The sequence below is a fragment of the Alosa sapidissima genome, chromosome 20, assembly GCF_018492685.1.
Source record: "Alosa sapidissima isolate fAloSap1 chromosome 20, fAloSap1.pri, whole genome shotgun sequence".
NCBI lineage: Eukaryota > Metazoa > Chordata > Actinopteri > Clupeiformes > Clupeidae > Alosa > Alosa sapidissima.
The window spans coordinates 25106068-25128958 of record NC_055976.1 but is presented as its reverse complement, the minus strand read 5'-3'; the positions used below and the strand labels follow the sequence as shown (position 1 = coordinate 25128958).

The following is a 22891-nucleotide window of genomic DNA, read 5'->3' as shown; positions in this document are numbered from 1 at the left end:
TTTCTTAGGTCTATCAGCTTTGGAATGTTTTCATCAGAGGTGGAAAAAGTATGAAAATATTGTACTCAAGTAAAAGTACCAATACCTTGATGAAATATTACTCAAGTACAAGTTAAAATACCGATCTGAAAATGTACTCAAGTAAAAAGTAGTTCATTTAAAATGTACTTTAGGTAAAAGTTACTTAGTTACTTTTTTTTTTTTTGGGGGGGGGGGGGGGGGGGTGACCAGAACAACTAGTTTTACCAGAGACTTTCTAATGAGGAGATACAGCACTCAAAAAATCCTCCATAGTGCATGGGGTTAGTTTGTAATGGCAGTTGTCTACACATCACAACCCTTCCACGGCAAAACGTCGACATGTGAATACATTGAGCCAATCATGTGGTGTATTGTAAAATACATTGAGCCAATCAAGTGGTGTGCTGTGAAGACATCGTGCTAATCATCTGTTGTGATCTCGCTGCTGGAGCAAGATTGGTGTCGTGAAGCCTTACGCACACGCATTTCTGCCAAAATAGATGCACGATAAGTGCCCAAAAAGTGTTGCAATATGGCCGCCGAGTGGAGGTACTTGCCTGATAAGGACGTTGAGAAATGGAGATCTATGTGAAAAATCACCGGAGTTCTCCTTTAAGTTTGAGCAGTAGTTGATTTTGAAAGTTAATTGCACTCATCCTTGGGTCGCTTTCCAGTGAACAGTAATCCAGCACAACTGAAAACCCCTCACAGGCAGCTGAGGCAGGCAGGCCAATGTTGAGTTGCAGAGTTTTTTTTATATTTGGAAACCAGCAGAAGGTTCAGCAGATTAAAGGGTGTCGAACTGGTGGGGGAAAGTGGGAAGTATAGGGCCCCAATGGAGGAGAGGGCCCTTGAAAAGTGGAATACAGGGGGCACAACATTTTCATCAGGCATTAGTAATAACTCAGGTAATCCACACATAAAAAATCCAAACAACTCCATAAGTAGAGTCATGTGTAATGAAGTGGAATAACACAGGGAAAAAACACGCTAAGAAAAAGCACTAAGGCAAGGAAAGGGAAGGAACGAGCTGAAATCTGTAAGTAGTTAGAGAGTAGTTATCCTTTCTATCTGTGCAAATTAATATAAGCTTGGTTAGTAGCCTACATATCGATGGGCTATAAAAAGGTTTTTCATTACCAAGGTGTCACACAAGAAACATTTCATGATGGATTAAAGCAAAAAGCTCTCCCAAGACCTTTGCAACCTTATTGTTGCAAAACATATCAATGAAACTGGTTACAGATGCATTTCAAAACTTCAGAATCTTCCAGTAAGCAGCATGGGAGCCATTATCTGCAAGTGGAAGAAACATCACTGCATCATCAACCGGCCTTGCACAGGATCTCCTCGCAATATTTCGGACCAGGGAGTCAGAAGGATAGTCAATTCCAAGAGCCAAGGACCACTTGGAGAAAGCTCCAAAAAGACTTGAAGGCAGCCAATTCAATTAAACAGTTCTGGAAGTAACTAAGATCAGGATTCACAAGAGGGACCCCTGGAATCCGTTTAGAACAATGGGCCAAAATCACACCTGATACTGCGACTAATAAGTTTTGTCATACAGGAAATGTCTTGAAGCTGTCATTACAAACAAAGGCTTCCACAAAGTATTGAAGAAATTTCAGTAGGAACGTTCAATACTTTTTTCCTGTGTCATTCCACTTTATTACACATAACTCTTATGTTTGGATTTTTTATATGTGTGTTAATATAATGTGTGGTGAAAATTTCGAATATAGGCTACTCACTGGAAGTTTAGGCTAATTACTGAAAAAAAAAGCGTTCAATACTTATTTCCACCATATATTTATTTTACCTGAATATTTTAACTTACAAATTAAATGTCAAAATGAATGTCAGACGAAATGTAAAGTTTGAATGACTGGATTTTGTATACAAAACATAGTGAAAACTGTCTAGTTTGTCAACTACCACAGTCACGAGTTGGGTGGCGATAGTCTGTCATTTGGTCCCCAGAAAAAAAGTTTGAGAAACACTGGTCTAAGGTCACTCTCACTCTCCCTTGCTAAAGAGCTAAATGGTTTAGTCCACCTGCATGATTCATAAGGTAGTCTATCTTTTGTTTGTTTAGTTGAGCATCGCTAGTGGACCACTAATTGTTGTGCTGCTGGTGCATGTCTTTCTTCAAGAAAGCCAAGCCAAGTTTAGTAAGGTTACTAAAAACAAAGGCCAAAACAGGAAAAAGAGAGACATCAACATGAGGGGAAACAACTGCTAATAAACTTCTTTCCAAAGAAAGGTGAGCACAAATGTCAAAACACGAAATCCCATGGTGTTTGCTAGCTTGAATATCTCCGCAATCATTGGTGCTAAAACTAACTGAGACAACCCATTGGAATAGCGTAAAATACACATACATATATGTGAGGGCAGCTGTGGCCCACTGGTTAGCACTCTGGACTTGTAACCGGAGGGTTGCCGGTTCGAGCCCCGACCAGTGGGCCACAGCTGAAGTGCCCTTGAGCAAGGCACCTAACCCCTCACTGCTCCCCGAGCGCCGCCGTGGTTGCAGGCAGCTCACTGCGCCGGGATTAGTGTGTGCTGTGTTTCACTAATTCATGGATTGGGTTAAATGCAGAGACCAAATTTCCCTCACGGGATCAAAAGAGTATATATACTTATACTATACACTTTCATACGCTAATCTGATGCATCTCGTGATCCAGCTCCATCACTTTCAGAAAGACTGCATGGCGCCAGCTTGAATCATGTTCTGTTGTAGTACATGCTGATCATTATCACTAGGCTAATGGTTTAGGGCGCGATTTTTTTTCTCTCCCTTTCTGTTTTTTGTTAGTCTTAACTTTTTTTTTACTCAAGTAACGAATGGGATTTTTGATGTAGCGAAGTACAATACTTCACTCAAAATGTAATCAAGTAAAATTTAAAATACCGATTTTATAAACTACTTAAAAAATACAAAATACACAGAAAAACTACTCAATACAGTAACGTGAGTAAATGTATTTCGTTACTTTCCACCTCTGGTTTTCATGTGTCACAGGAATTGATTCCAAAACTGAAAAACCTGAAAATGGTCTTACCATGAGGAGATTGACTTCACCCTGATTCTACTGATTCTGACACTGAGTTGATAAAAGGAGTCAATACTCCAAGAGTTTTGGCAAAATATAACACAGCAAGCCACAGCCTCAATCAGATGAGAAAGAAAATGCAAAAACAAAAGAGATGTGAGTCAAAACAGCTGGAAATGCCAAACCTGTGCGCTGCAGAGGAACAGAGCTGGAGACAGTGAATTAATTTACGTACCTTGGGAGTGTCATTAGCAATGATTAGATAGATAGATAGATAGATAGATAGATAGATAGATACTTTATTGATCCCCAAGGGGAAATTCAAGGATGGAGGGACAACCAAGGACGTCGAGGCTCGAATAGGAAAAGCAAAGGCTGCATTTGCCCAGCTAAAACCAGTCTGGAGGGCCAGGAGCATCTCCCTCAAAACCAAGCTGCGGATCCTTGAATCCAATGTGAAATCTAAAAACAAAGGCCAAAACAGGAAAAAGAGAGACATCAACATGAGGGGAAACAACTGCTAATAAACTTCTTTCCAAAGAAAGGTGAGCACAAATGTCAAAACACGAAATCCCATGGTGTTTGCTAGCTTGAATATCTCCGGTTACAGAGTCCAGATTAGCCTAACGTATGAAAGTGTATTTTACGCTATTCCAATGGGTTGTCTCAGTTAGTTTTAGCACCAATGATTGCGGAGATATTCAAGCTAGCAAACACCATGGGATTTCGTGTTTTGACGTTTGTGCTCACCTTTCTTTGGAAAGAAGTTTATTAGCAGTTGTTTCCCCTCATGTTGATGTCTCTCTTTTTCCTGTTTTGGCTTTTGTTTTTAGTAACCTTAGCCTTGGCTTTCTTGGAGAAAGACATGCACCAGCAGCACAACAATTAGCGGTCCACTAGCGATGCTCAACTAAATAAACAAAAGATAGACTACCTTATGAATCATGCAGGTGGACTAAACCATTTAGCTCTTAAGCAAGGGAGAGTGAGAGTGACCTTAGACCAGTGTTTCTCAAACTTTTTTTCTGGGGACCCACTTTTTAAAAATGAAATGACATACTATCGCCACCCAACTCGTGACTGTGGTAGTTAACAAACTAGACAGTTTTCACTATGTTTTGTATACAAAATCCAGTCAGTCAAACTTTACATTTCGTCTGACATTCATTTTGACATTTTGACGCTTTTTTTTTCAGTAATTAGCCTAAACTTCCAATGAGTAGCCTATATTCGAAATTTTCACCACACATTATATTAACACACATATAAAAAAATCCAAACATAAGAGTTATGTGTAATAAAGTGGAATGACACAGGAAAAAAGTATTGAAAGTTCCTACTGAAATTTCTTCAATACTTTGTGGAAGCCTTTGTTTGTAATGACAGCTTCAAGACATTTCCTGTATGACAAAACTTATTAGTCGCAGTATCAGGTGTGATTTTGGCCCATTGTTCTAAACAGATTCCAGGGGTCCCTCTTGTGAATCCTGATCTTTAGTTACTTCCAGAACTGTTTAATTGAATTTAATTGAATTGGCTGCCTTCAAGTCTTTTTGGAGCTTTCTCTGAGTGGTCCTTGGCTCTTGGAATTGACTATCCTTCTGACTCCCTGGTCAGAAATATTGCGAGGAGATCCTGTGCAAGGCCGGTTGATGATGCAGTGATGTTTCTTCCACTTGCAGATAATGGCTCCCATGCTGCTTACTGGAAGATTCTGAAGTTTTGAAATGCATCTGTAACCAGTTTCATTGGTATGTTTTGCAACAATAAGGTTGCAAAGGTCTTGGGAGAGCTTTTTGCTTTTATCCATCATGAAATGTTTCTTGTGTGACACCTTGGTAATGAAAAACCTTTTTATAACAGATAGAAAGGATAACTACTCTCTAACTACTTCACGATTTCAGCTCGTTCCTTCCCTTTCCTTGCCTTAATGCTTTTTCTTAGCGTGTTGAATATTTTTTCCCTGTGTTATTCCACTTCATTACACATGACTCTACTTATGGAGTTGTTTGGATTTTTTATGTGTGGATTACCTGAGTTATTACTAATGTCTGGTGAAAATGTTGTGCCCCCTGTATTCCACTTTTCAAGGGCCCTCTCCTCCATTGGGGCCCTATACTTCCCATATACTATACAGTTCACTGGAAAGCGACCCAAGGATGAGTGCAATTAACTTTGAAAATCAACTACTGCTCAAACTTAAAGGAGAACTCCGATGATTTTTCACATAGATCTCCATTTCTCAACGTCCTTATCAGGCAAGTACCTCCACTCGGCGGCCATATTGCAACACTTTTTGGGCACTTATCGTGCATCTATTTTGGCAGAAATGCGTGTGCGTAAGGCTTCACGACACCAATCTTGCTCCAGCAGCGAGATCACAACAGATGATTAGCACGATGTCTTCACAGCACACCACTTGATTGGCTCAATGTATTTTACAATACACCACACGATTGGCTCAATGTATTCACATGTCAACGTTTTGCCGTGGAAGGGTTGTGATGTGTAGACAACTGCCATTACAAACTAACCCCATGCACTATGGAGGATTTTTTGAGTGCTGTATCTCCTCATTAGAAAGTCTCTAGTAAAACTAGTTGTTCTGGTACCCACCCCACCCCCCCAAAAAAAGTAACTAAGTAACTTTTACTTAAAGTACATTTTAAATGAACTACTTTTTACTTGAGTACATTTTCAGATCGGTATTTTAACTTGTACTTGAGTAATATTTCATCAAGGTATTGGTACTTTTACTTGAGTACAATATTTTCGTACTTTTTCCACCTCTGGTAATCAGCTACTAACGTCAGCTAACATACGATGCAAATGATTTGGCAATAACTAATACTTCATTAGCAGACTGTTTAGTTAAGTTACAGGGAACCCAGCCAACAAGTTAGGATAGCTAACAGTCAATAGCCAATAGTGCTATAACAGACTTCTGAAACACATACAGATAGCTACCAGTTGAACCTCGTTCATGTATCATGCTGGGCTCATTGCAAATTACAATGTATTTAGTACATCTGTATAGATAACGCTACGGCTCTGGTGTCTGTAAGACAATACAGGCATCTAAAAGAGGATGAACTCACTAACTCACTACAATATGTACTTAATGTCTCTATGTCTTATTTTTCATTTTAGATGAAGATGTCTGTCAATGGCTTCAGTCAATCAATTTAATTGATAGCAAAAAGATAGTCAGAGGTAATGGATACTATCTTTAAGTGTCCAATTTGTGATGTAAAGTTTTACCTTCCCAAATATTTGCAACATCTACAGCTACTTCATCAGCATCTTCCTGATTTAGACTTTTGTTATTTTTTCCTGCCTATTGTTTAATAACGCTCAGCATCTCCTCTGCTACTAAAACCACGAGTAGGAAAATTCTAATTCCAATGATTGTTCTTTCAGGTACCCAAACCATAAAAAAATACACTGATGTCCTGTGGTGTCTGATCACTAGATATCCATTTCTTAATGACCACAGCTAATCTGGTTATGTATGTTATTTTTTAATGTTTTGTTATGGAAAACAGCCGGGCAGCCGTGGCCCACTGGTTAGCACTCTGGACTTATAACCGGAGGGTTGCTGGTTCGAGCCCCGACCAGTGGGCCGCGGCTGAAGTGCCGTTGAAGCAGGCAGCTCACTGCGCCGGGATTAGTGTGTGCTTCACCTCACTGTGTGTTCACTGTGTGCTGTTTGTGTTTCACTAATTCACCTATTGGGTTAAATGCAGAGACCAAATTTCCCTCACGGGATCAAAAAAGTACATATACATACATACATACATGACATTACATACATAACATTATTCCTCAATTGAATTCCTATACTACTCTAATTTGAGTCTGAGTCTTACTCAAAGGAGACCCTGCTGGAGTGTCTTAGGAATAAGTTCAAAAAGGAAAGGTCTCCTTTAATAAACCTGACGACGGTGCAGGAGATTAAGAGAAAGTTTGGTGTCAGAAGACAAAGAATTGTGGACCATGTGCCTCTGGAGGACCCACCTGGACATCAGGTGCCATTTTTACATTCTTGCTTGTCTTTAGCCCATTTGTTTTCTTGTCTGTATGTCTATATGCTAGCTAGTCACAGTAGCCACTGTTTGTCAGTACAGATATCTTAATATTACACATTTCTCTTTGCTAATTTCAGAGAGCAAAAAAGTACAGAGTGGGGGTCCAGATGTCTTCTGATTACGAGCCAACACAAGAGGTTTGTAATATGTTTGTGAATGAAATGTTGAATCATACAGCATTTAGGTCCGGCTACATTATTTATTTATTTCTGATTGAATGAAAGACTGTCTGGCTTGAGAAAATTTATATTATCACATACGTTTTGCATTCTCTGCATGTCTTTTTTTTTTTCAGATTATGTTGGACCTTGAAGCCGTTGGGGAGGACTACCATCTGCTAACCGGCCAGTTGTGCCGTCGTCAGCCAGATATTAGTCATATAATGGACAGGATGAGGCAAACTGTCTATAAGAGGGTAGAGTAAATGGGAAAGCCAACTGAGGAGGTGATGGAGATGTTCCAATTTCTTTGGGTGTCAGAGCTGGTGAGTAGCAAAGTCTTATAGTAGTATTACTATAATGTGAGTTCAGTGCTGTTCAGTAGTAAGTTCTATAACCATTTATTGGTAACTACAATTTCCTCTGTTTTGTTTTGTTTGTTCATTTGTAGATGCATCATGAAATGAAGTTGCGGTTTGGACTGGACTTAGAGCTAAGCCTGCATAACACCCTCAGTATATTGACCCCTGACGTCATCAGAGTGGCTGACAGTGGGAGTCAGAGGGAGAGGCTGTCAAGCCTACGAGATACGAACACAGATGGTTAAGTCACCAGCTTCTTCTTTTCCCTTGCACCCTTCAATTATTTAATGATAATAAGATCATTAAACTATGTTTTAATGAAATCATTCTTTGTTTCTTTTGACATTTCAGACCTTCAAAAAAGTGCTGCTGTCCTAATTTTGTTTTTTTAATTTTGCAAGTTTCTGTATTGTTTGGACGAGGTATTTCATGTTTTTAACATTACAATTAACATTGCTTTATGTTGTCAATTCACATCATAGACTCTTACAGAAGATCCCTTGTACATTTCTCATTTGCATAGGAATCACGTGAGCGTGTTTCCAACCATCATCTTCCAGGCAGAGGTGGAAAAAGTATGAAAATATTGTACTCAAGTAAAAGTACCAATACCTTGATGAAATATTACTCAAGTACAAGTTAAAATACCGATCTGAAAATGTACTCAAGTAAAAGTAAAAAGTAGTTCATTTAAAATGTACTTTAAGTAAAAGTTACTTAGTTACTTTTTTTTTGGGGGGGGGGGGGGGGGTGGGTACCAGAACAACCAGTTTTACCAGAGACTTTCTAATGAGGAGATACAGCACTCAAAAAATCCTCCATAGTAATGCATGGGGTTAGTTTGTAACAGTTGTCTACACATATCACAACCCTTCCGCGGCAAAACGTTGACATGTGAATACATTGAGCCAATCATGTGGTGTGTTGTAAAATACATTGAGCCAATCATGTGGTGTGCTGTGAAGACATCGTGCCAATCATCTGTTGTGATCTCGCTGCTGGAGCAAGATTGGTGTCGTGAAGCCTTACGCACACGCATTTCTGCCGAAATAGATGTACGATAAGTGCCCAAAAAGTGTTGCAATATGGCCGCCGAGTGGAGGTACTTGCCTGATAAGGATGTTGAGAAATGGAGATCTATGTGAAAAATCACCGGAGTTCTCCTTTAAGTTTTAGCAGTAGTTGATTTTCAAAGTTAGTTGCACTCATCCTTGGGTCGCTTTGCAGTGAACAGTAATCCAGCACAACTGAAAAGCCCCTCACAGGCAGCTGAGGCAGGCAGGCCAATGTTGAGTTGCAGAGAGTTTTTTTTATATTTGGAAACGAGCAGAAGGTTCAGCAGATTAAAGGCCGTCGAACTGGGGGGGAAAGTGGGAAGTATAGCCCTATACTTCCCACTTTGGAGGAGAGGGCCCTTGAAAGGTGGAATACAGGGGGCACAACATTTTCATCAGGCATTAGTAATAACTCAGGTAATCCACACATAAAAAATCCAAACAACTCCATAAGTAGAGTCATGTGTAATGAAGTGGAATAACACAGGGAAAAAGTATTGAACACGCTAAGAAAAAGCACTAATGCAAGGAAAGGGAAGGAACGAGCTGGAATCTGTAAGTAGTTAGAGATTAGTTATCCTTTCTATCTGCGCAAATTAATATAAGCTTGGTTAGTAGCTTACATATTGATGGGCTATAAAAAGGTTTTTCATTACCAAGGTGTCACACAAGAAACATTTCATGATGGATAAAAGCAAAAAGCTCAAACAGTTCTGGAAGTAATCTGGAACTAAAGATCAGGATTCACAAGAGGGACCCCTGGAATCTGTTTAGAACAATGGACCAAAATCACACCTGATACTGCGACTAATAAGTTTTGTCATACAGGAAATGTCTTGAAGCTGTCTTTACAAACAAAGGCTTTTCCACAAAGTATTGAAGAAATTTCAGTAGGCACGTTCAATACTTTTTTCCTGTGTCATTCCACTTTAATACACAAAACTCTTATGTTTGGATTTTTTATATGTGTGTTAATATAATGTGTGGTGAAAATTTTGAATAGACCCACTGGAAGTTTAGGTTAATTACTGAAAAAAAAAAAAAAAAAAAAAAAAAAAGCGTTCAATACTTATTTCCACCATATATTCATTTTACCTGAATATTTTAACTTCCAAATTAAATGTAAAAATGAATGTCAGACGAAATGTAAAGTTTGACTGACTGTATTTTGTATAACGTTACAAAACATAGTGAAAACTGTCTAAGGTCACTCTCACTCTCCCTTGCTAAAGAGCTAAATGGTTTAGTCCGCCTGCACAATTCATAAAGTAGTCTATCTTTTGTTTATTTAGTTGAGCATCGCTAGTAGTGGACCGCTAATTGTTGTGCTGCTGGTGCAATGTGTTTCTCGCCAAGAAAGCCAAGTCAGGTTACTAAAAACAAAGGCCAAAACAGGAAAAACAGAGACATCAAAGTGAGGGGAAACAACTGCTAATAAACTTCTTTCCATAGAAAGGTGAGCACAAACGTCAAAACACGAAATCCCATGGTGTTTGCTTGAATATCTCCGCAATCATTGGTGCTAAAACGAACTGAGACAACCCATTGGAATAGCGAAAAATACACTTTTATAGGTTAGGCTAATCTGATTCATCTCGTGATCCAGCTCCATCACTTTCAGAAAGACTGCATGACGCCAGCTTGATTCATGTCCTGTTGTAGGCTACATGCTGATCATTATCACGAGGCTAGTGGTTGGGCGCTATTTTTTTTCTCTCCCTTTCTGTTTTCGTTAGTCTTAACTTTTTTTTTACTCAAGTAACGGATGGGATTTTTGATGTAGCGAAGTACAATACTTCACTCAAAAAGTAATCAAGTAAAATTTAAAATACCGATTTTATAAACTACTTAAAAAATACAAAATACACAGAAAAACTACTCAATACAGTAACGTGAGTAAATGTATTTAGTTACTTTCCACCTCTGCTTCCAGGGTAGCGATACTCCCCTCCTTGCCAGGAGAGCATCCATAAAGATGGATGGCATCACAATAGCAAGTGGAGAGGTGGATGTGCCACATGCCCTCCAATGCGAATTTGTCATTGGCCCCTCCCCTGACATTGATGCCTCCTTAGGCCTTGTCTGTATTTTTTGTTTATATTTTCTTTTTGATGTTCAGTACCCAAAAGAGGCCCACCACACATTACTATTCTTTGAAAGACGCCTTAACCTGTCTATGTCTAAGCCCTCCACTCCAGTGTTGCGTGTGGAAAAAATGTTATCATAAAGTGTGTTTTATAATCATTTGAAATTTATTAATTTGTAAAAATGTAACTATTGCTGTTTTGTACGTATTTATGACACATTTTTTATGCAAGTAATATAGAAGATATGTTTAAGCAATGAATATGTAAATGAATGTGTAAATATGTATCTATTGTTGTTTTGAGCTAACCTGACCCTAGCCAGATGAATTTCGCTCCGCCTAGCTCCACTCATCCATCTGGAACCGATCCATTGAAGTGTTGCTTCAGAAGGCTGGGCCTAATCAAAAAATGCTTGCATATGATTGAATAAGCCACTTGTCCGTCATCTATTGACGTGCTACTTCAACCACTCACATCGAAGCCAACCCGTGACGCTAATAACAGTCTCAAAGTCGCTTCTACGCTATGTCACATCTATGAAACTCCCGCCCTGCGTCCTGATTGGCTGTACCATAAAATCGGTTGCAGAAATCACTCTCAATGGAAGAGGTCCCAGATGGATGTGAGTGAAGCTAGGCGGAGCTAAGCGGAACGAAATTCATCTGGCTAGGGTCAGGTTAGTTTTGAGCGTCTTATGACACACATTTTTTTGCGAGTAATATAAAAGATATGCTAAAGTAATGAATATGTAAATTAATGTAGAAATACTGAATACAGTATTTGAATGATATTTGACTGATGTGTCAATTTTTGATTGATGTCTATTTGTATTTAACATTTCGCACACATTATACGCTACTTCTGATTAATTTAAGTAATACTACTACTAATACTAATAATAACTAGATATACCGCATAGCGGTACAAAATATGACCGCCGCTCAGTCCTGTACATCCTTTCCGCGAAAATAAATCACACTAATCAATTTGTCTCCATCTTTTACTCCATCCCCCACTCTTGAAACTTTTGTGTATGCTTGTTTGGCATGCCTGTGTGTGTGTGTGTGCGGCTGCACAGAAAGTAGCCTACTGGCGCTGAAAAGGTGAATAGATTGTAGAATAGCCAAAGAAGTTGTAGCATTGTTATAAAACCTTTAAAATCTCTAAACAATCACAAGTAGGGCAGTTCATCACAGTTCATTCATTGCAACTGGATTGATGAAAGGTCACTTACACCTGTAGGCTACATTATATTTGGGAAAAGCAAAAGGTATCAGCATAATGTTATATTTTTATTTATGTATGTATGTATGTATGTATGTATGTATGTATGTATGTATGTATGTATTTATTTATTAATAAACAAAAACATCTCTGTCAGTTCCATGCCGTTTTCAACAGCTATCAAAAACAAAGGTCATTTTTGGATAGATGGATTTTTTGTGAATGTTTCTTCTTCTGCATAAGATTTTAGTCATCTTTAGTTCATGTGATACTTTATTGTCAATGCACAAATTAAGTAACAGCAGTCTGAAACGAAATGCTGTTTTACATCTAACCAGTGGTGCAAATAACTCCAAATGGGCCTTGATGAAATGCGTCGCTAGACTGTTCGTACACATTTTAACGGGCTAAAGTTGAAGAGCTGTTGTCCGTTGTTGTTCGTGCAAATATAGGCTGATTCATGTTCCCTTGCATTGTGTAACTGAGGTCCATGGCTTGTCTGGCTTTCACCAGACCAAGCTCAATCTTTTAAGAAATCAAAAAATAAATAGCGGGCAGATCAGGCTGGGTTCACCCAGCCTAGTCCATAGGCGCCCGATATTGTTTAATTTTTCGATTGAGATATCCACGCTCTGGCTATTCTAAATGCAAAAATGTATCAGGGAGTTATGACAAAACTGTAACTAACAAACTAGATCCTAATAGAAAGCTGTTAGCTTCCCTAAGCTACAAGGTAGGCCTATTTACAATATAAATTGTCAATAGGCTATGCTGGCGACACAAATAAAATCTCCTTTGGAAACCAATGGCTTACGCCTTACAGTATCAAGCGGACTTAAACTGCCATATCGTGCGAAAAGTTGTAATAAAATTCACGCAGCTCCATGAGTCAAGGAAAGCGCGAATGAAGTAGCCACTTCTAAATGGGACCCACTACACAGTAGCTTAAGGTGTGTTGCTAAAGCAGCCATAATGAAATGAAGGTGTCATTGTTTGGATACTTCAAACACACGTGCTTTTTAATCTCACAGACAACTACCAAGCTGGAATCAAAGCACATCGATTCCCCTCTCACACCCTGCACGCACTTCAAACAAATAAACAGGCGTCTCAGTCTCACGCATGTATAGGCAGAACTGTATCAGACCGGTGTAACGTTGGTAAATCTTCCATTGCACAGAATGATTTTTGTAGCACGTGCAACAAATGACAGTCGAAAGATACAATTACAGTGCTGCTATCAATTTGCTTGGTATAACCGCATTTATAGTTTTCTACAAATGCCATCAAATTGGCTATACTCAACCAACGCTAACGGTAACATTATTGTACCTAGGTCCTTATTGATATTATAAGATTAACGTACCTGCAGTAAAAACCAAACATGTCCGATAAACATTCTCAGATTTATTTCGGCTTCAAGAAGAAATGGGAATTACATTTCATGTGAACATCGTCCTATCCTTATTAGACGTTCTCTGCGGTAAACTACAGTCCTTGTAGGAAGCGTCCATTGTTTTTCCAACCCACTTTTAACTTCTTAACAAAATTACGTCTCACTGCAACGATGCCCCATCTAGTGGACAAACGACTACTTATCGCCAATACTGGAAATGCAGCCATGATGATGATGATGAATATTTGGCTTTCTTTTAATCCTACTGAATTTGTAATTATGTATCGGCCGTTCTAATACCGATAGTATGTGCGTACCTGTGTGTGTGTGCATGTGTATATGTGTGCACCGCCATCTCAAAGTCAAAGTCAAAGTCAAAGTCAGCTTTATTGTCAATTTCTTCACATGTTCCAGACATACAAAGAGATCGAAATTACGTTTCTCTCTATCCCACGGTGAAGACAAGACATATTTTACCAATTTAAGTCCACAGACAAACATAACATTCAAGTAAACAAAAAAGTAAGTAAATAAGAGGGCACATATAATAATGAAAAAAAATAAGAGCAGCAAAATTTGGTTTAAATTGTGCATAGACAGTCAATAAAATACTAGTGCAAAGTCAGGCCAATAAAAGGCTTGGGTAGTTCTGTTTGACCTAAGTAAGAAAGAAAGTGACATAGTGGTGCAAGTTATGTAAGAGCAGCAGATGTGTTGTGTTTTCAGGACAACAACAAGTTGTAAAGTGTGCAAGTGTGCAAGTGTGCAAGTGGAGTAGTGCACGCGGCCATTGTGGGTCCAATGTCCAGGATGTTATGTAGCTGAGGGTGGAGGGGGGAGAGGAGGGAGAGAGTTCAGCATCCTTACAGCTTGGTGTATGAAGCTGTTGGTGAGTCTGGTAGTGCGGGAGCGCAGGCTTCTGTACCTCTTCCCAGAGGGCAGTAGATCGAACAGATTGTGAGCGGGGTGACTTGCATCACTCACAATTTTGGTCGCCTTGCGGGTGAGGTGGGTGGTGTAAATGTCCTTCAGGGAGGGGAGTGAAGCACCAATAATCCTTCCAGCTGTGTTCACTATGCGCTGCAGGGCTTTCCTGTTGTATTCAGTGCAGCTTCCGCCCCACACAGCGATACAGCTGGAGAGGATGCTCTCAATGGTGCCTCGGTAGAATGTGGTCATGATGGCTGGTGGAGCACTTGCTCGCCTGAGTTTCCGCAGGAAGTACAGGCGGCGCTGAGCTCTCTTCGCCAGTGATGCAGTGTTGGTGGTCCAGGAGAGGTCTTCGCTGATGTGCACCCCCAGGAATTTGGTGCTGCTCGCTCTCTCCACCACAGCACCGTCGATGGTCAGTGGCAGGTGTTGGGTGTGACCTCTCCGGAAGTCAACAACAATCTCTTTGGTCTTGCTGACGTTCAGCAGGAGGTTGTTGTCCCTGCACCACGTGGTCAGATGGTCGACCTCCAACCTGTATTGGGTCTCGTCGCCCTTGGTGATGAGACCCACCAGAGTTGTGTCGTCAGCAAATTTCACTATGTGATTGTTGCTGTAGGTTGCAGTGCAGTCATGCGTCAGCAGGGTGAAGAGCAGCGGACTGAGCACGCAGCCTTGGGGGGCCCCTGTGCTCAGTGTGATGCTGCTTGAGGTATTGTTGCCAACACGTACTACTTGGGGCCTCTGACAGAGGAAGTCCAGTAGCCAGTTGCAGAGGTAGGTACTGAGTCCCAGTTTGTCCAGTTTGCAGATGAGTTGTTGTGGTATTATGGTGTTGAATGCAGAACTGAAGTCTATAAACAGCAATCTCACATATGAGTCTCTTTTTTCCAGGTGGGTGAGGGCTGGGTGGAGGGCAGAGCAGATTGCATCCTCTGTAGACCGCTTGGCTCGGTATGCAAACTGGAAGGGGTCCAGGGTGGGGGGGAGAATGGCTTTGATATGTGACATGACAAGCCGCTCAAAGCACTTCATGATGATGGGTGTCAGTGCCACAGGGCGGTAGTCATTGAAGCAGGATGGAGCAGTTTTCTTCGGCACAGGTATGATGGTGGCAGCTTTGAAACATGATGGGACGATGGCTTGCTTCAGGGAAGTGTTAAAGATGTCTACAGGCCAATGAGTGTAGCCTACAGTGACTAAATGTAAACATAACCTAAATTTTTTTAGACCCCGCATGGATGAAATTCTACAAAACTTGGCATACCCCCAGAGAATGGCAGGTCAATCATACACATAAAATTTGGTGCAGTTCTGAACATCTTAACTGAAGATAGGGGTGATTAAAGCAGAATGATATTGCATTTTCGGAGGGCACATCACGGGGGGGGAGTGGCCCACGGGGACGAAACAACATTTTTCCGTAAAAGTCTAGTGGAGCTACATACCCACCAAATTTCATGTGCACCGGTGTTTCGGTGTCCCGGGTATCGTTGACCAAAAATTCAGGAAGTAGATGACGGGGGGGGGGGGGGGGGGGGGGTAATAGTAGTAATAAAACACACCTGGTAGTTATGGTTCCATTTAGAACCATTAGAATGTAAAATAATGGCACCCCTGATGGTTCATCTTATAGAACCTTTTTAAAAGGTTCCATTTGGAACCATTTAGGGTGCCTTATTTGTATCAAAGGATGGAACCTTTTTTTCTTAGAGTGTATGCTCTTTGCAATTCTACAGCATTGTCACAGAATTTGATAACTAGTTCACCAATTTTGTATGTAATGACTCAAGCAATGAAATTAAGTTGTATTGGGAACAACTATTCAGCATCCATAAGTATAGTTCATTTTGACTGACATTACAAAGCAACTGATACATGTTCAAAAGCATTTGCAATTTGTTCAAGGATGGAGAAATTGCTACTATGATGTGCACAAATGACTAAATGTTGTGGAGGTTGAACTAATAGTTATGAGAATTTTCATTCTGATCTGAGAAAAGCACCGAAGCGACTGAGAAAAACTGTAACTCCATGGCTACAGCCTTGAGCCTATTGGAAGGTATTTCTCAATATATTGGCGGTAAAATTAAAGTTTGCAAACAGGGAGGATGTTGCCTTTGGTATGCTCACTGTGATTGGTCATAGGTCAAATGTGTCACAGCAGTGAGTGAATAGTCCACTCAGGACAGGGGGTAGAAGCTTCCAGATGCTTCTAGCACATACATGGCGAGAAAGTCACATCTCTTGTCATCCGGAGTAATGGAGGTACTGTTCTAAATACACAGGACAAAAAATAGGCCAACATGATGCACAGGCAAATATAATTGTACACACATGAAAGCCTTACAAATAATTACAAATTGATCCACAAAAATGTGTAACATGTACTGTTTGTCTCTGTGTAAGCTTCATACAGAGGCGACACACAGGAGAACTTTATCAAAAGAACACTTGCCTCATATTTGCCATAAAACAACACATTTGTGCAACATGATGCTGGTAATTGAGAAAATGAACACTAGTGAGAACCAATATTCACGTCCCTGTTGTGTGCCGATAAGCCAGTGATATCTGTAGCAGAGTTCACATGAGGGATCTTTAAAGATAAATATTTACCTTTGTAGTCATCAGGTAAATGTTTACAGTAAGTGTAAAAATAGCCAGTGAAAGCCTTGGTTCTCAGTGTTGTCTTCATTTATCTCATTTCAGCAGTTTGAACATTCCTAGCATGGCACTTTTCTTCCAGACAACAAATGCCAATTCATGCATTTGTTTAATCCATGTAATCTTGGGATTATATGTTATGTATGTATATGTATGTATGCAGGGATGTAGTGGAGGCTAAACGCAAGTAAACACAGTTTATCCACCGCTGAAATTTCAGAAATAGAGTTTATCCACATCTTAGAGTTTATTCACCAATTGAAATTTTAACATTCAAAAATCACACTGTATTATCCACATTCACAATATGTACACTCTAGGAACCATTTAATACCACTGATATCGTTATAAAAATTGGGCAATAACCTCCACCATCATTAAACATGTTCTGAAAAATCCAAAACCGCACGATGCAGTCCACCTTACAGAATTCATAGTTTATCCACCTCTTATTTTATCACTACATCCCTGTATGTATGTGTGTAGTATATCGTTTTCAGTATTATTGCCTATGTCTATTCATATGTAAAAACATTATAAATTGTCCATGTAACATTTTGTAAAACATGATACACAAACGTAAACTATCAAGCACTGTAAGGGTGATGAAACATGGGTGATTTTAAGCAATGTTGTGCAATCACATAACCTGTTCAGTTCCACGTGTCCTGTTTGGATGATCGTGCCAACTAATGATAAAAGTAGGCCTTCACAATATCTATACAAGAATACTCAAATATATTGCCCTGCAGCAACATTGCTTAAAAAGTTGCCATGTGTAACAGCGTCAGTGTCCTCAAACGGTGAACAAAAATGTGTCCAACTCTGTGTCTGCCTTATATTTTCCTGTTCATCAGCTAAATCAGCTAAATGCCAACAAAAATGTCTGGAGCTAAAACACCATTGAATCAAAGTCTTAGTTTAATCCTCTTATACTGTAGGCAAATTAAGGTACTGTTCACAGAGTGACATTCTGTAGGCTACAATGCCAGCTATCTGTCAGAAGAATGGGTGGGCAAAAGGAGATGTTAGTCCATCATCAGTCATCAAGGCTTAATCTCTGGCTGAGGCAGGAAGGCCGGTTTCCTGTAGTCGTACAGCGTTAAGCTCCAGACTGGCTATCCTGTTTCTCCTCTTCATCAGGCATGCTGCAGCAACTTGAATCAACCAATCATCAGCTTACAATAATCCTGAAAACGATACCACTAATTCCTCAGGGGGATCCACAGCTATCACTGTAATACACCTTTTGCTATTCTAAAGCATATCTACAGTATACAATGCACTGACTTCTGCATATCTGAAAATGATTAAAAAAAATGACTTTTAAGCATATTCACTGCTTAACTTCATGTTTACTGCATATTCACTGCTTAACTTCCTCATGTTTGAAAGTCAGTTGTTGAAAATGAACGTGAGATCTTAGCCCGATTGGTTTGATTGGAAACATAAATCATCAGCTTCTGAGGGCATAGAAGATGCATTTGTAGCTTAATGCCATGCCTTTTTTTCTTACTTCTCTCACAATCCAGTGTGGATGGAATTCAGTTGCTATGCAACTAATTATCGGCTGCTGTTAATAAACTATACAATGCAGGGCTTATCAGATGCTATCAAAATATTCAGATGATTTTTTTTTTTTTTCAGAAATCTCATGCAATTTGGATAATTAATGGCACAACTGCTGTACTGTATACTACCGACACATTTACTGACTAGTTTATCCAAAGCTATTTACAGAACAGTGTGCTGTGCTCTCTTTACACATGCCTTAAAATTGTTTGCATTCCTAATCAGAGAAATTGTGTCTTCAGCTCATGATGTGATTCTTTGTTGACACTGACTGACTGCTCTCTGAGAGCAGCATGACATGAACTGAGATGCCTGCAGCAGAGTGAAACACTGTCTGCTTGCTTTCTGATAACTAAGTGTTGCTGATGAGTCATTGGAAGGAGGTTGACAGAAATAACTCGAGCCTAGTCGTGGCATAGCGCAGTCAAGTGAACACCAGGGCCCAAACCTGTTTCTCTTTGTGAACATACTTCACATGATCCTGACAAATATTTGAGTAGGCTAAACATCCAGTGACTTGAAATAATCATAAATCATATTAAGTCTAGCACCTTTTCAAATTAAAATTTGAGGGTTTGGATTTGTTTTAAAAAACATCACTCCATCACATTTATTTGCATTGTAGAGAAATAAAGACATTAATGGGCTGTGACACATCTGTGGCAAAATGGTCAATATTTTGTCAATGTCACGTATGCTTGTATGAGCTTGATTGTGATTGGTCAGGTAACAAGTGCGTCACCTTCTTATCATTGTAGTGGGGAGTGGATAAGATAAGACAGGCAAAAATATTTCGGCGATTTTACTTAAAACGTACCTGGGGAAAGGATTCAGAAGTCTCCTCTATCATGGGGAGCCGAGAGAAACAGTGGCTTGTTCCGGTGGTTCTTTTTGGACTGCTTCAGTTGAGTTTTGGAGACCCAGATAAACAGGTACAAATTCGTCTTTTCCAATTTAGCAACTGAACAAAATATTAGGACATAGTGCAAGGGAAATATGTTACACAAATTATTAGTTAATTTGAGAATCGTGCGATGTTAAATTCAGGCTACGCGTAAACAGATGTTTTGGTCAATTAAAAACGGCATCGAGTGTCAGGATACAATGTTCAGAGAAAATTGTTGAATTGGAGATTAAGGAGTTTAGATGAAATAAAAATGACCCGAAAATGTAGTGAGAATTAATCCAAAAAGTGTCAGTAGCACTCCACTACCTTATTTGTATCCACGCACTGAACGTGTGGCGCGCTTCTGGCAACAACGGTGGAGGCGACAGCACATGTGATCTCCACAGAAACGGTTAAAAGTGAAAATGCAAAATAGAAAACAAAACTGTTTGATAGACATGTACATGTTGCTGGTAGAGACTAAAGAGTCATTGGAAGCTTTGGCAAATATTATGTTGGCGTTAAGCGACTGCCAATAACAGATGAAGATTTGTTATTTTTCATTTGTGGTTTTAAGGGCCTATTAATAATGCCTGTCGATTGAAGTGGTAATAACCTTGATGCCCAACGTTTACACTCATCCTGCATGTCATTAGTGTCCATTCATTCAGTGATATTTCAACCTTATGGACACATGAACTGAAAAATGTGACGCATTTCTTTTGTCAGGTCTGTCCTCCATCTTCAGGCACCATCTACGACTATGGAGCCACAACTATAAATGGGTGTGAGCACATTAATTTAAGCCAGTACGCTGGGAAGACAGTCCTCATTGTAAACGTTGCCACGTACTGAGGACTAACCTTCCAGTATCTGGGTAAGTCACATACAAATGTTAATTAAAGACTGATATCCATCCCGGGTTCAGAGACAGTAAAGTCTTGTCATCTTCTGCCCTTGCACTTTACAGGCGATATCACTAATTAGCTGCTGTACCTGTCTGAAAACTTGTGCTAGTTAGGATCATGTGGTTTACTAAATGATTGGAACAAACAATGTGGCAGGACTTTACTTTCTGAACCCAGGAGGTCCACCCTTTAATGGATTAGACTTTTTCAAGAAGTAGACTACCCTACTATTACACCCAGAGTGGTTCATCCTTATTAGTGGTTTCAGCATTCTCTTCTGTTTGTCTGAAGTCCCAATAATTGGGAAGATATTAGTCAGGCCAGAATGCTGACATGATGGTTCTGACATCCCTGTCTTTTCACAGAACTGAATGCACTGCACGAGGAGTTGAAAGGTCATGGATTCACCATTCTTGGGTTTCCATGCAACCAGTTTGGCCTACAAGAGCCTGGAAACAACCATGAAATTCTGCCCACTCTAAAGTGAGTACTTACATTGTTTGCTTTAATTACCAGGGAACCATTAAGTCTGTCTAAGTGACATTAAGTTGCATGGCATGCAGTGGAGCATTAGGCATATCCAATTTCTGTGTAGTGAAGAAAGGGTTGGAATCTATTTATCAATCATCATGGCCTATTCAAGAAAAGCCTCGTAATTAGTCTGTTTCCTGCAGGTAGTGTGCACCACTGATTGCCCTCTGCTCTTAACTTCTATTCATTTTGGAAGGAATTTAAGGCAGACCACCATTTTACTCCAGTGGCTGCCTGTGAAACTCTGAAGACCTCTGTGAAACTCTGAAGGGGATTTCACTGTCTGTATTGTATATATGATGTATGTTTCCATGTATAGATCTAAATCCATGATAAGGTTAAATTGACTGTACATGATGTTCTATAGGTATGCCCGCCTAGGCAATGGGTTTGTTCCCAACTTCCAATTGTTTGAAAAGGGTGACGTGAATGGTCGGAAAGAACAAGGCCTCTTCACGTTCCTCAAGGTGAGTAACCTTTTAGAACCAGCTCATCTAGGCCTTCTGTGGAATGATATCAAACTGTTCAAACTCATTCTTATTGCAGTAGTGCACATTCATTGCAGGAAAGAGCCTGGAAGTCAGCCCAAATTTATCCTGCCAACAATATTGAGTTCGGGAAATTCGATCTGGAGTCACTACATTGAGAATTCTCTATGCCAGACGCGGATGTGTTCAGGCCAATCAAATGTGTTAGCATGTTGCTATGCTAGAGGGCTCAGACGTAGCCATAGAGGGTGGAAGATAGCAGTAATCAAAAACATCCACGTTTTCCCTACTTAAATACAGTTGCACGAGTAGTTGATAAAAATGTGTAAGGTCACACAACATGAAACGTGGCGATTTTCCAAGCGAATAAACAGGAGAACTACAATGTGTGGCATAATAGCACTTAGGAGTACTTCGACCTAGCGTAGTGTTGGTAAAAATATTGTATACCAAAGTTAAATGTGAGATCCAGTCCTGTATACAGGAGAGAGGCACACCCGTAGCACAGCGTACTCCAGAATATGCGTCTCTGACTTGACACAGAATCATCCAGGGTTAAAGTACCCAACAGTAAAGAATAGATAATCATACAATGACTGTGGCAAAGCCAGGAGACATTCAGTCTACCTTCTTCTAACATATTCTTTGTCATTCCAACATCTGTATTGGGGGTAAAAAAACATACATTTTCTCTTGTCTGTAGAACGCTTGCCCACCTGTTGGAGAGAACTTTGGGAATCCCACGAATAGGCTGTTCTGGGAGCCTTTCAAAGGGAGCGACATCAAGTGGAACTTTGAGAAGTTCCTTATCGGGCCAGACGGAAAGCCTGTGATGCGGTGGTTCCCGAGGGTGAACGTCTCCGAAGTCCGAGCAGACATCCTGAAATACCTCCAAAAATATAACTCCTAAATATAAATATGCTCCATCTACCGGCAGACAACAAAAACAATTGGAACACAAATCTGACCTCCAACATTTTCAATATTTTCAACATGTAAAATTGCATTACTTCTAAACAATCTGAAAATGAGTAAGTGATAAGTGACAACCCCCCATAAAAACAAAAAACAAAAAAATGTAGATAGTGTTAGAAAGCGAGGCCCTCTGTGTCCTTGTGTGTGTGTCCTCCCTGGCAGCAGCAGTAGGTCGGTGTGGAGGGCGGGAGGGGTTGCCTATTAGTGACGGTGAGGCCTGAAAGCAGAGACCCTGTGGGGCCTCACCTGAAAGCTGCAGGGCCAGAGTGGCTCTTAGTGCATTCAAGCCACTCTGAGGCCCCTGTGGATCAGGCCTTCTTCCCCAGTACCCCACGGACACACAGTGCCTACTGAAGCCTTCATGTATTTGTTTCAATAATAAAAAAATCCTTTTGTGGAAAAGTGTGTTAAATGTGTGGAATGAGCTGAGAAGACTATGAAGCGCAACTCAAGGTAAAGAAATAGTATTTTGTTCAAGTTGGAA

At 40.1% G+C, this 22891-nt stretch overlaps 1 protein-coding gene and 2 long non-coding RNA genes across 3 annotated transcripts; 2 read left to right on the top strand and 1 right to left on the bottom strand.

Moving 5' to 3' along the window:
• Positions 1-6496: 6496 nt before the first annotated feature.
• Positions 6497-8249, top strand: LOC121694473. Its single transcript, XR_006025767.1, has 7 exons — positions 6497-6589; positions 6956-7108; positions 7246-7305; positions 7464-7652; positions 7778-7928; positions 8040-8110; positions 8212-8249. It is a non-coding gene; the product is annotated as an uncharacterized LOC121694473 (long non-coding RNA).
• An 11145-nt stretch (positions 8250-19394) lies between these two features.
• Positions 19395-22809, top strand: gpx3 (glutathione peroxidase 3). Its single transcript, XM_042074006.1, has 5 exons — positions 19395-19551; positions 20235-20382; positions 20779-20896; positions 21312-21411; positions 22136-22809. The coding sequence occupies exons 1-5, from the start codon at positions 19468-19470 to the stop codon at positions 22340-22342; spliced, it is 657 nt and encodes a 218-aa protein (XP_041929940.1). The 5' UTR covers positions 19395-19467; the 3' UTR covers positions 22343-22809.
• LOC121694077 lies at positions 19420-19905 on the bottom strand. Its single transcript, XR_006025659.1, has 2 exons — positions 19833-19905; positions 19420-19580 (listed from the first exon to the last, which is right to left on the bottom strand). It is a non-coding gene; the product is annotated as an uncharacterized LOC121694077 (long non-coding RNA).
• Positions 22810-22891: the final 82 nt, after the last annotated feature.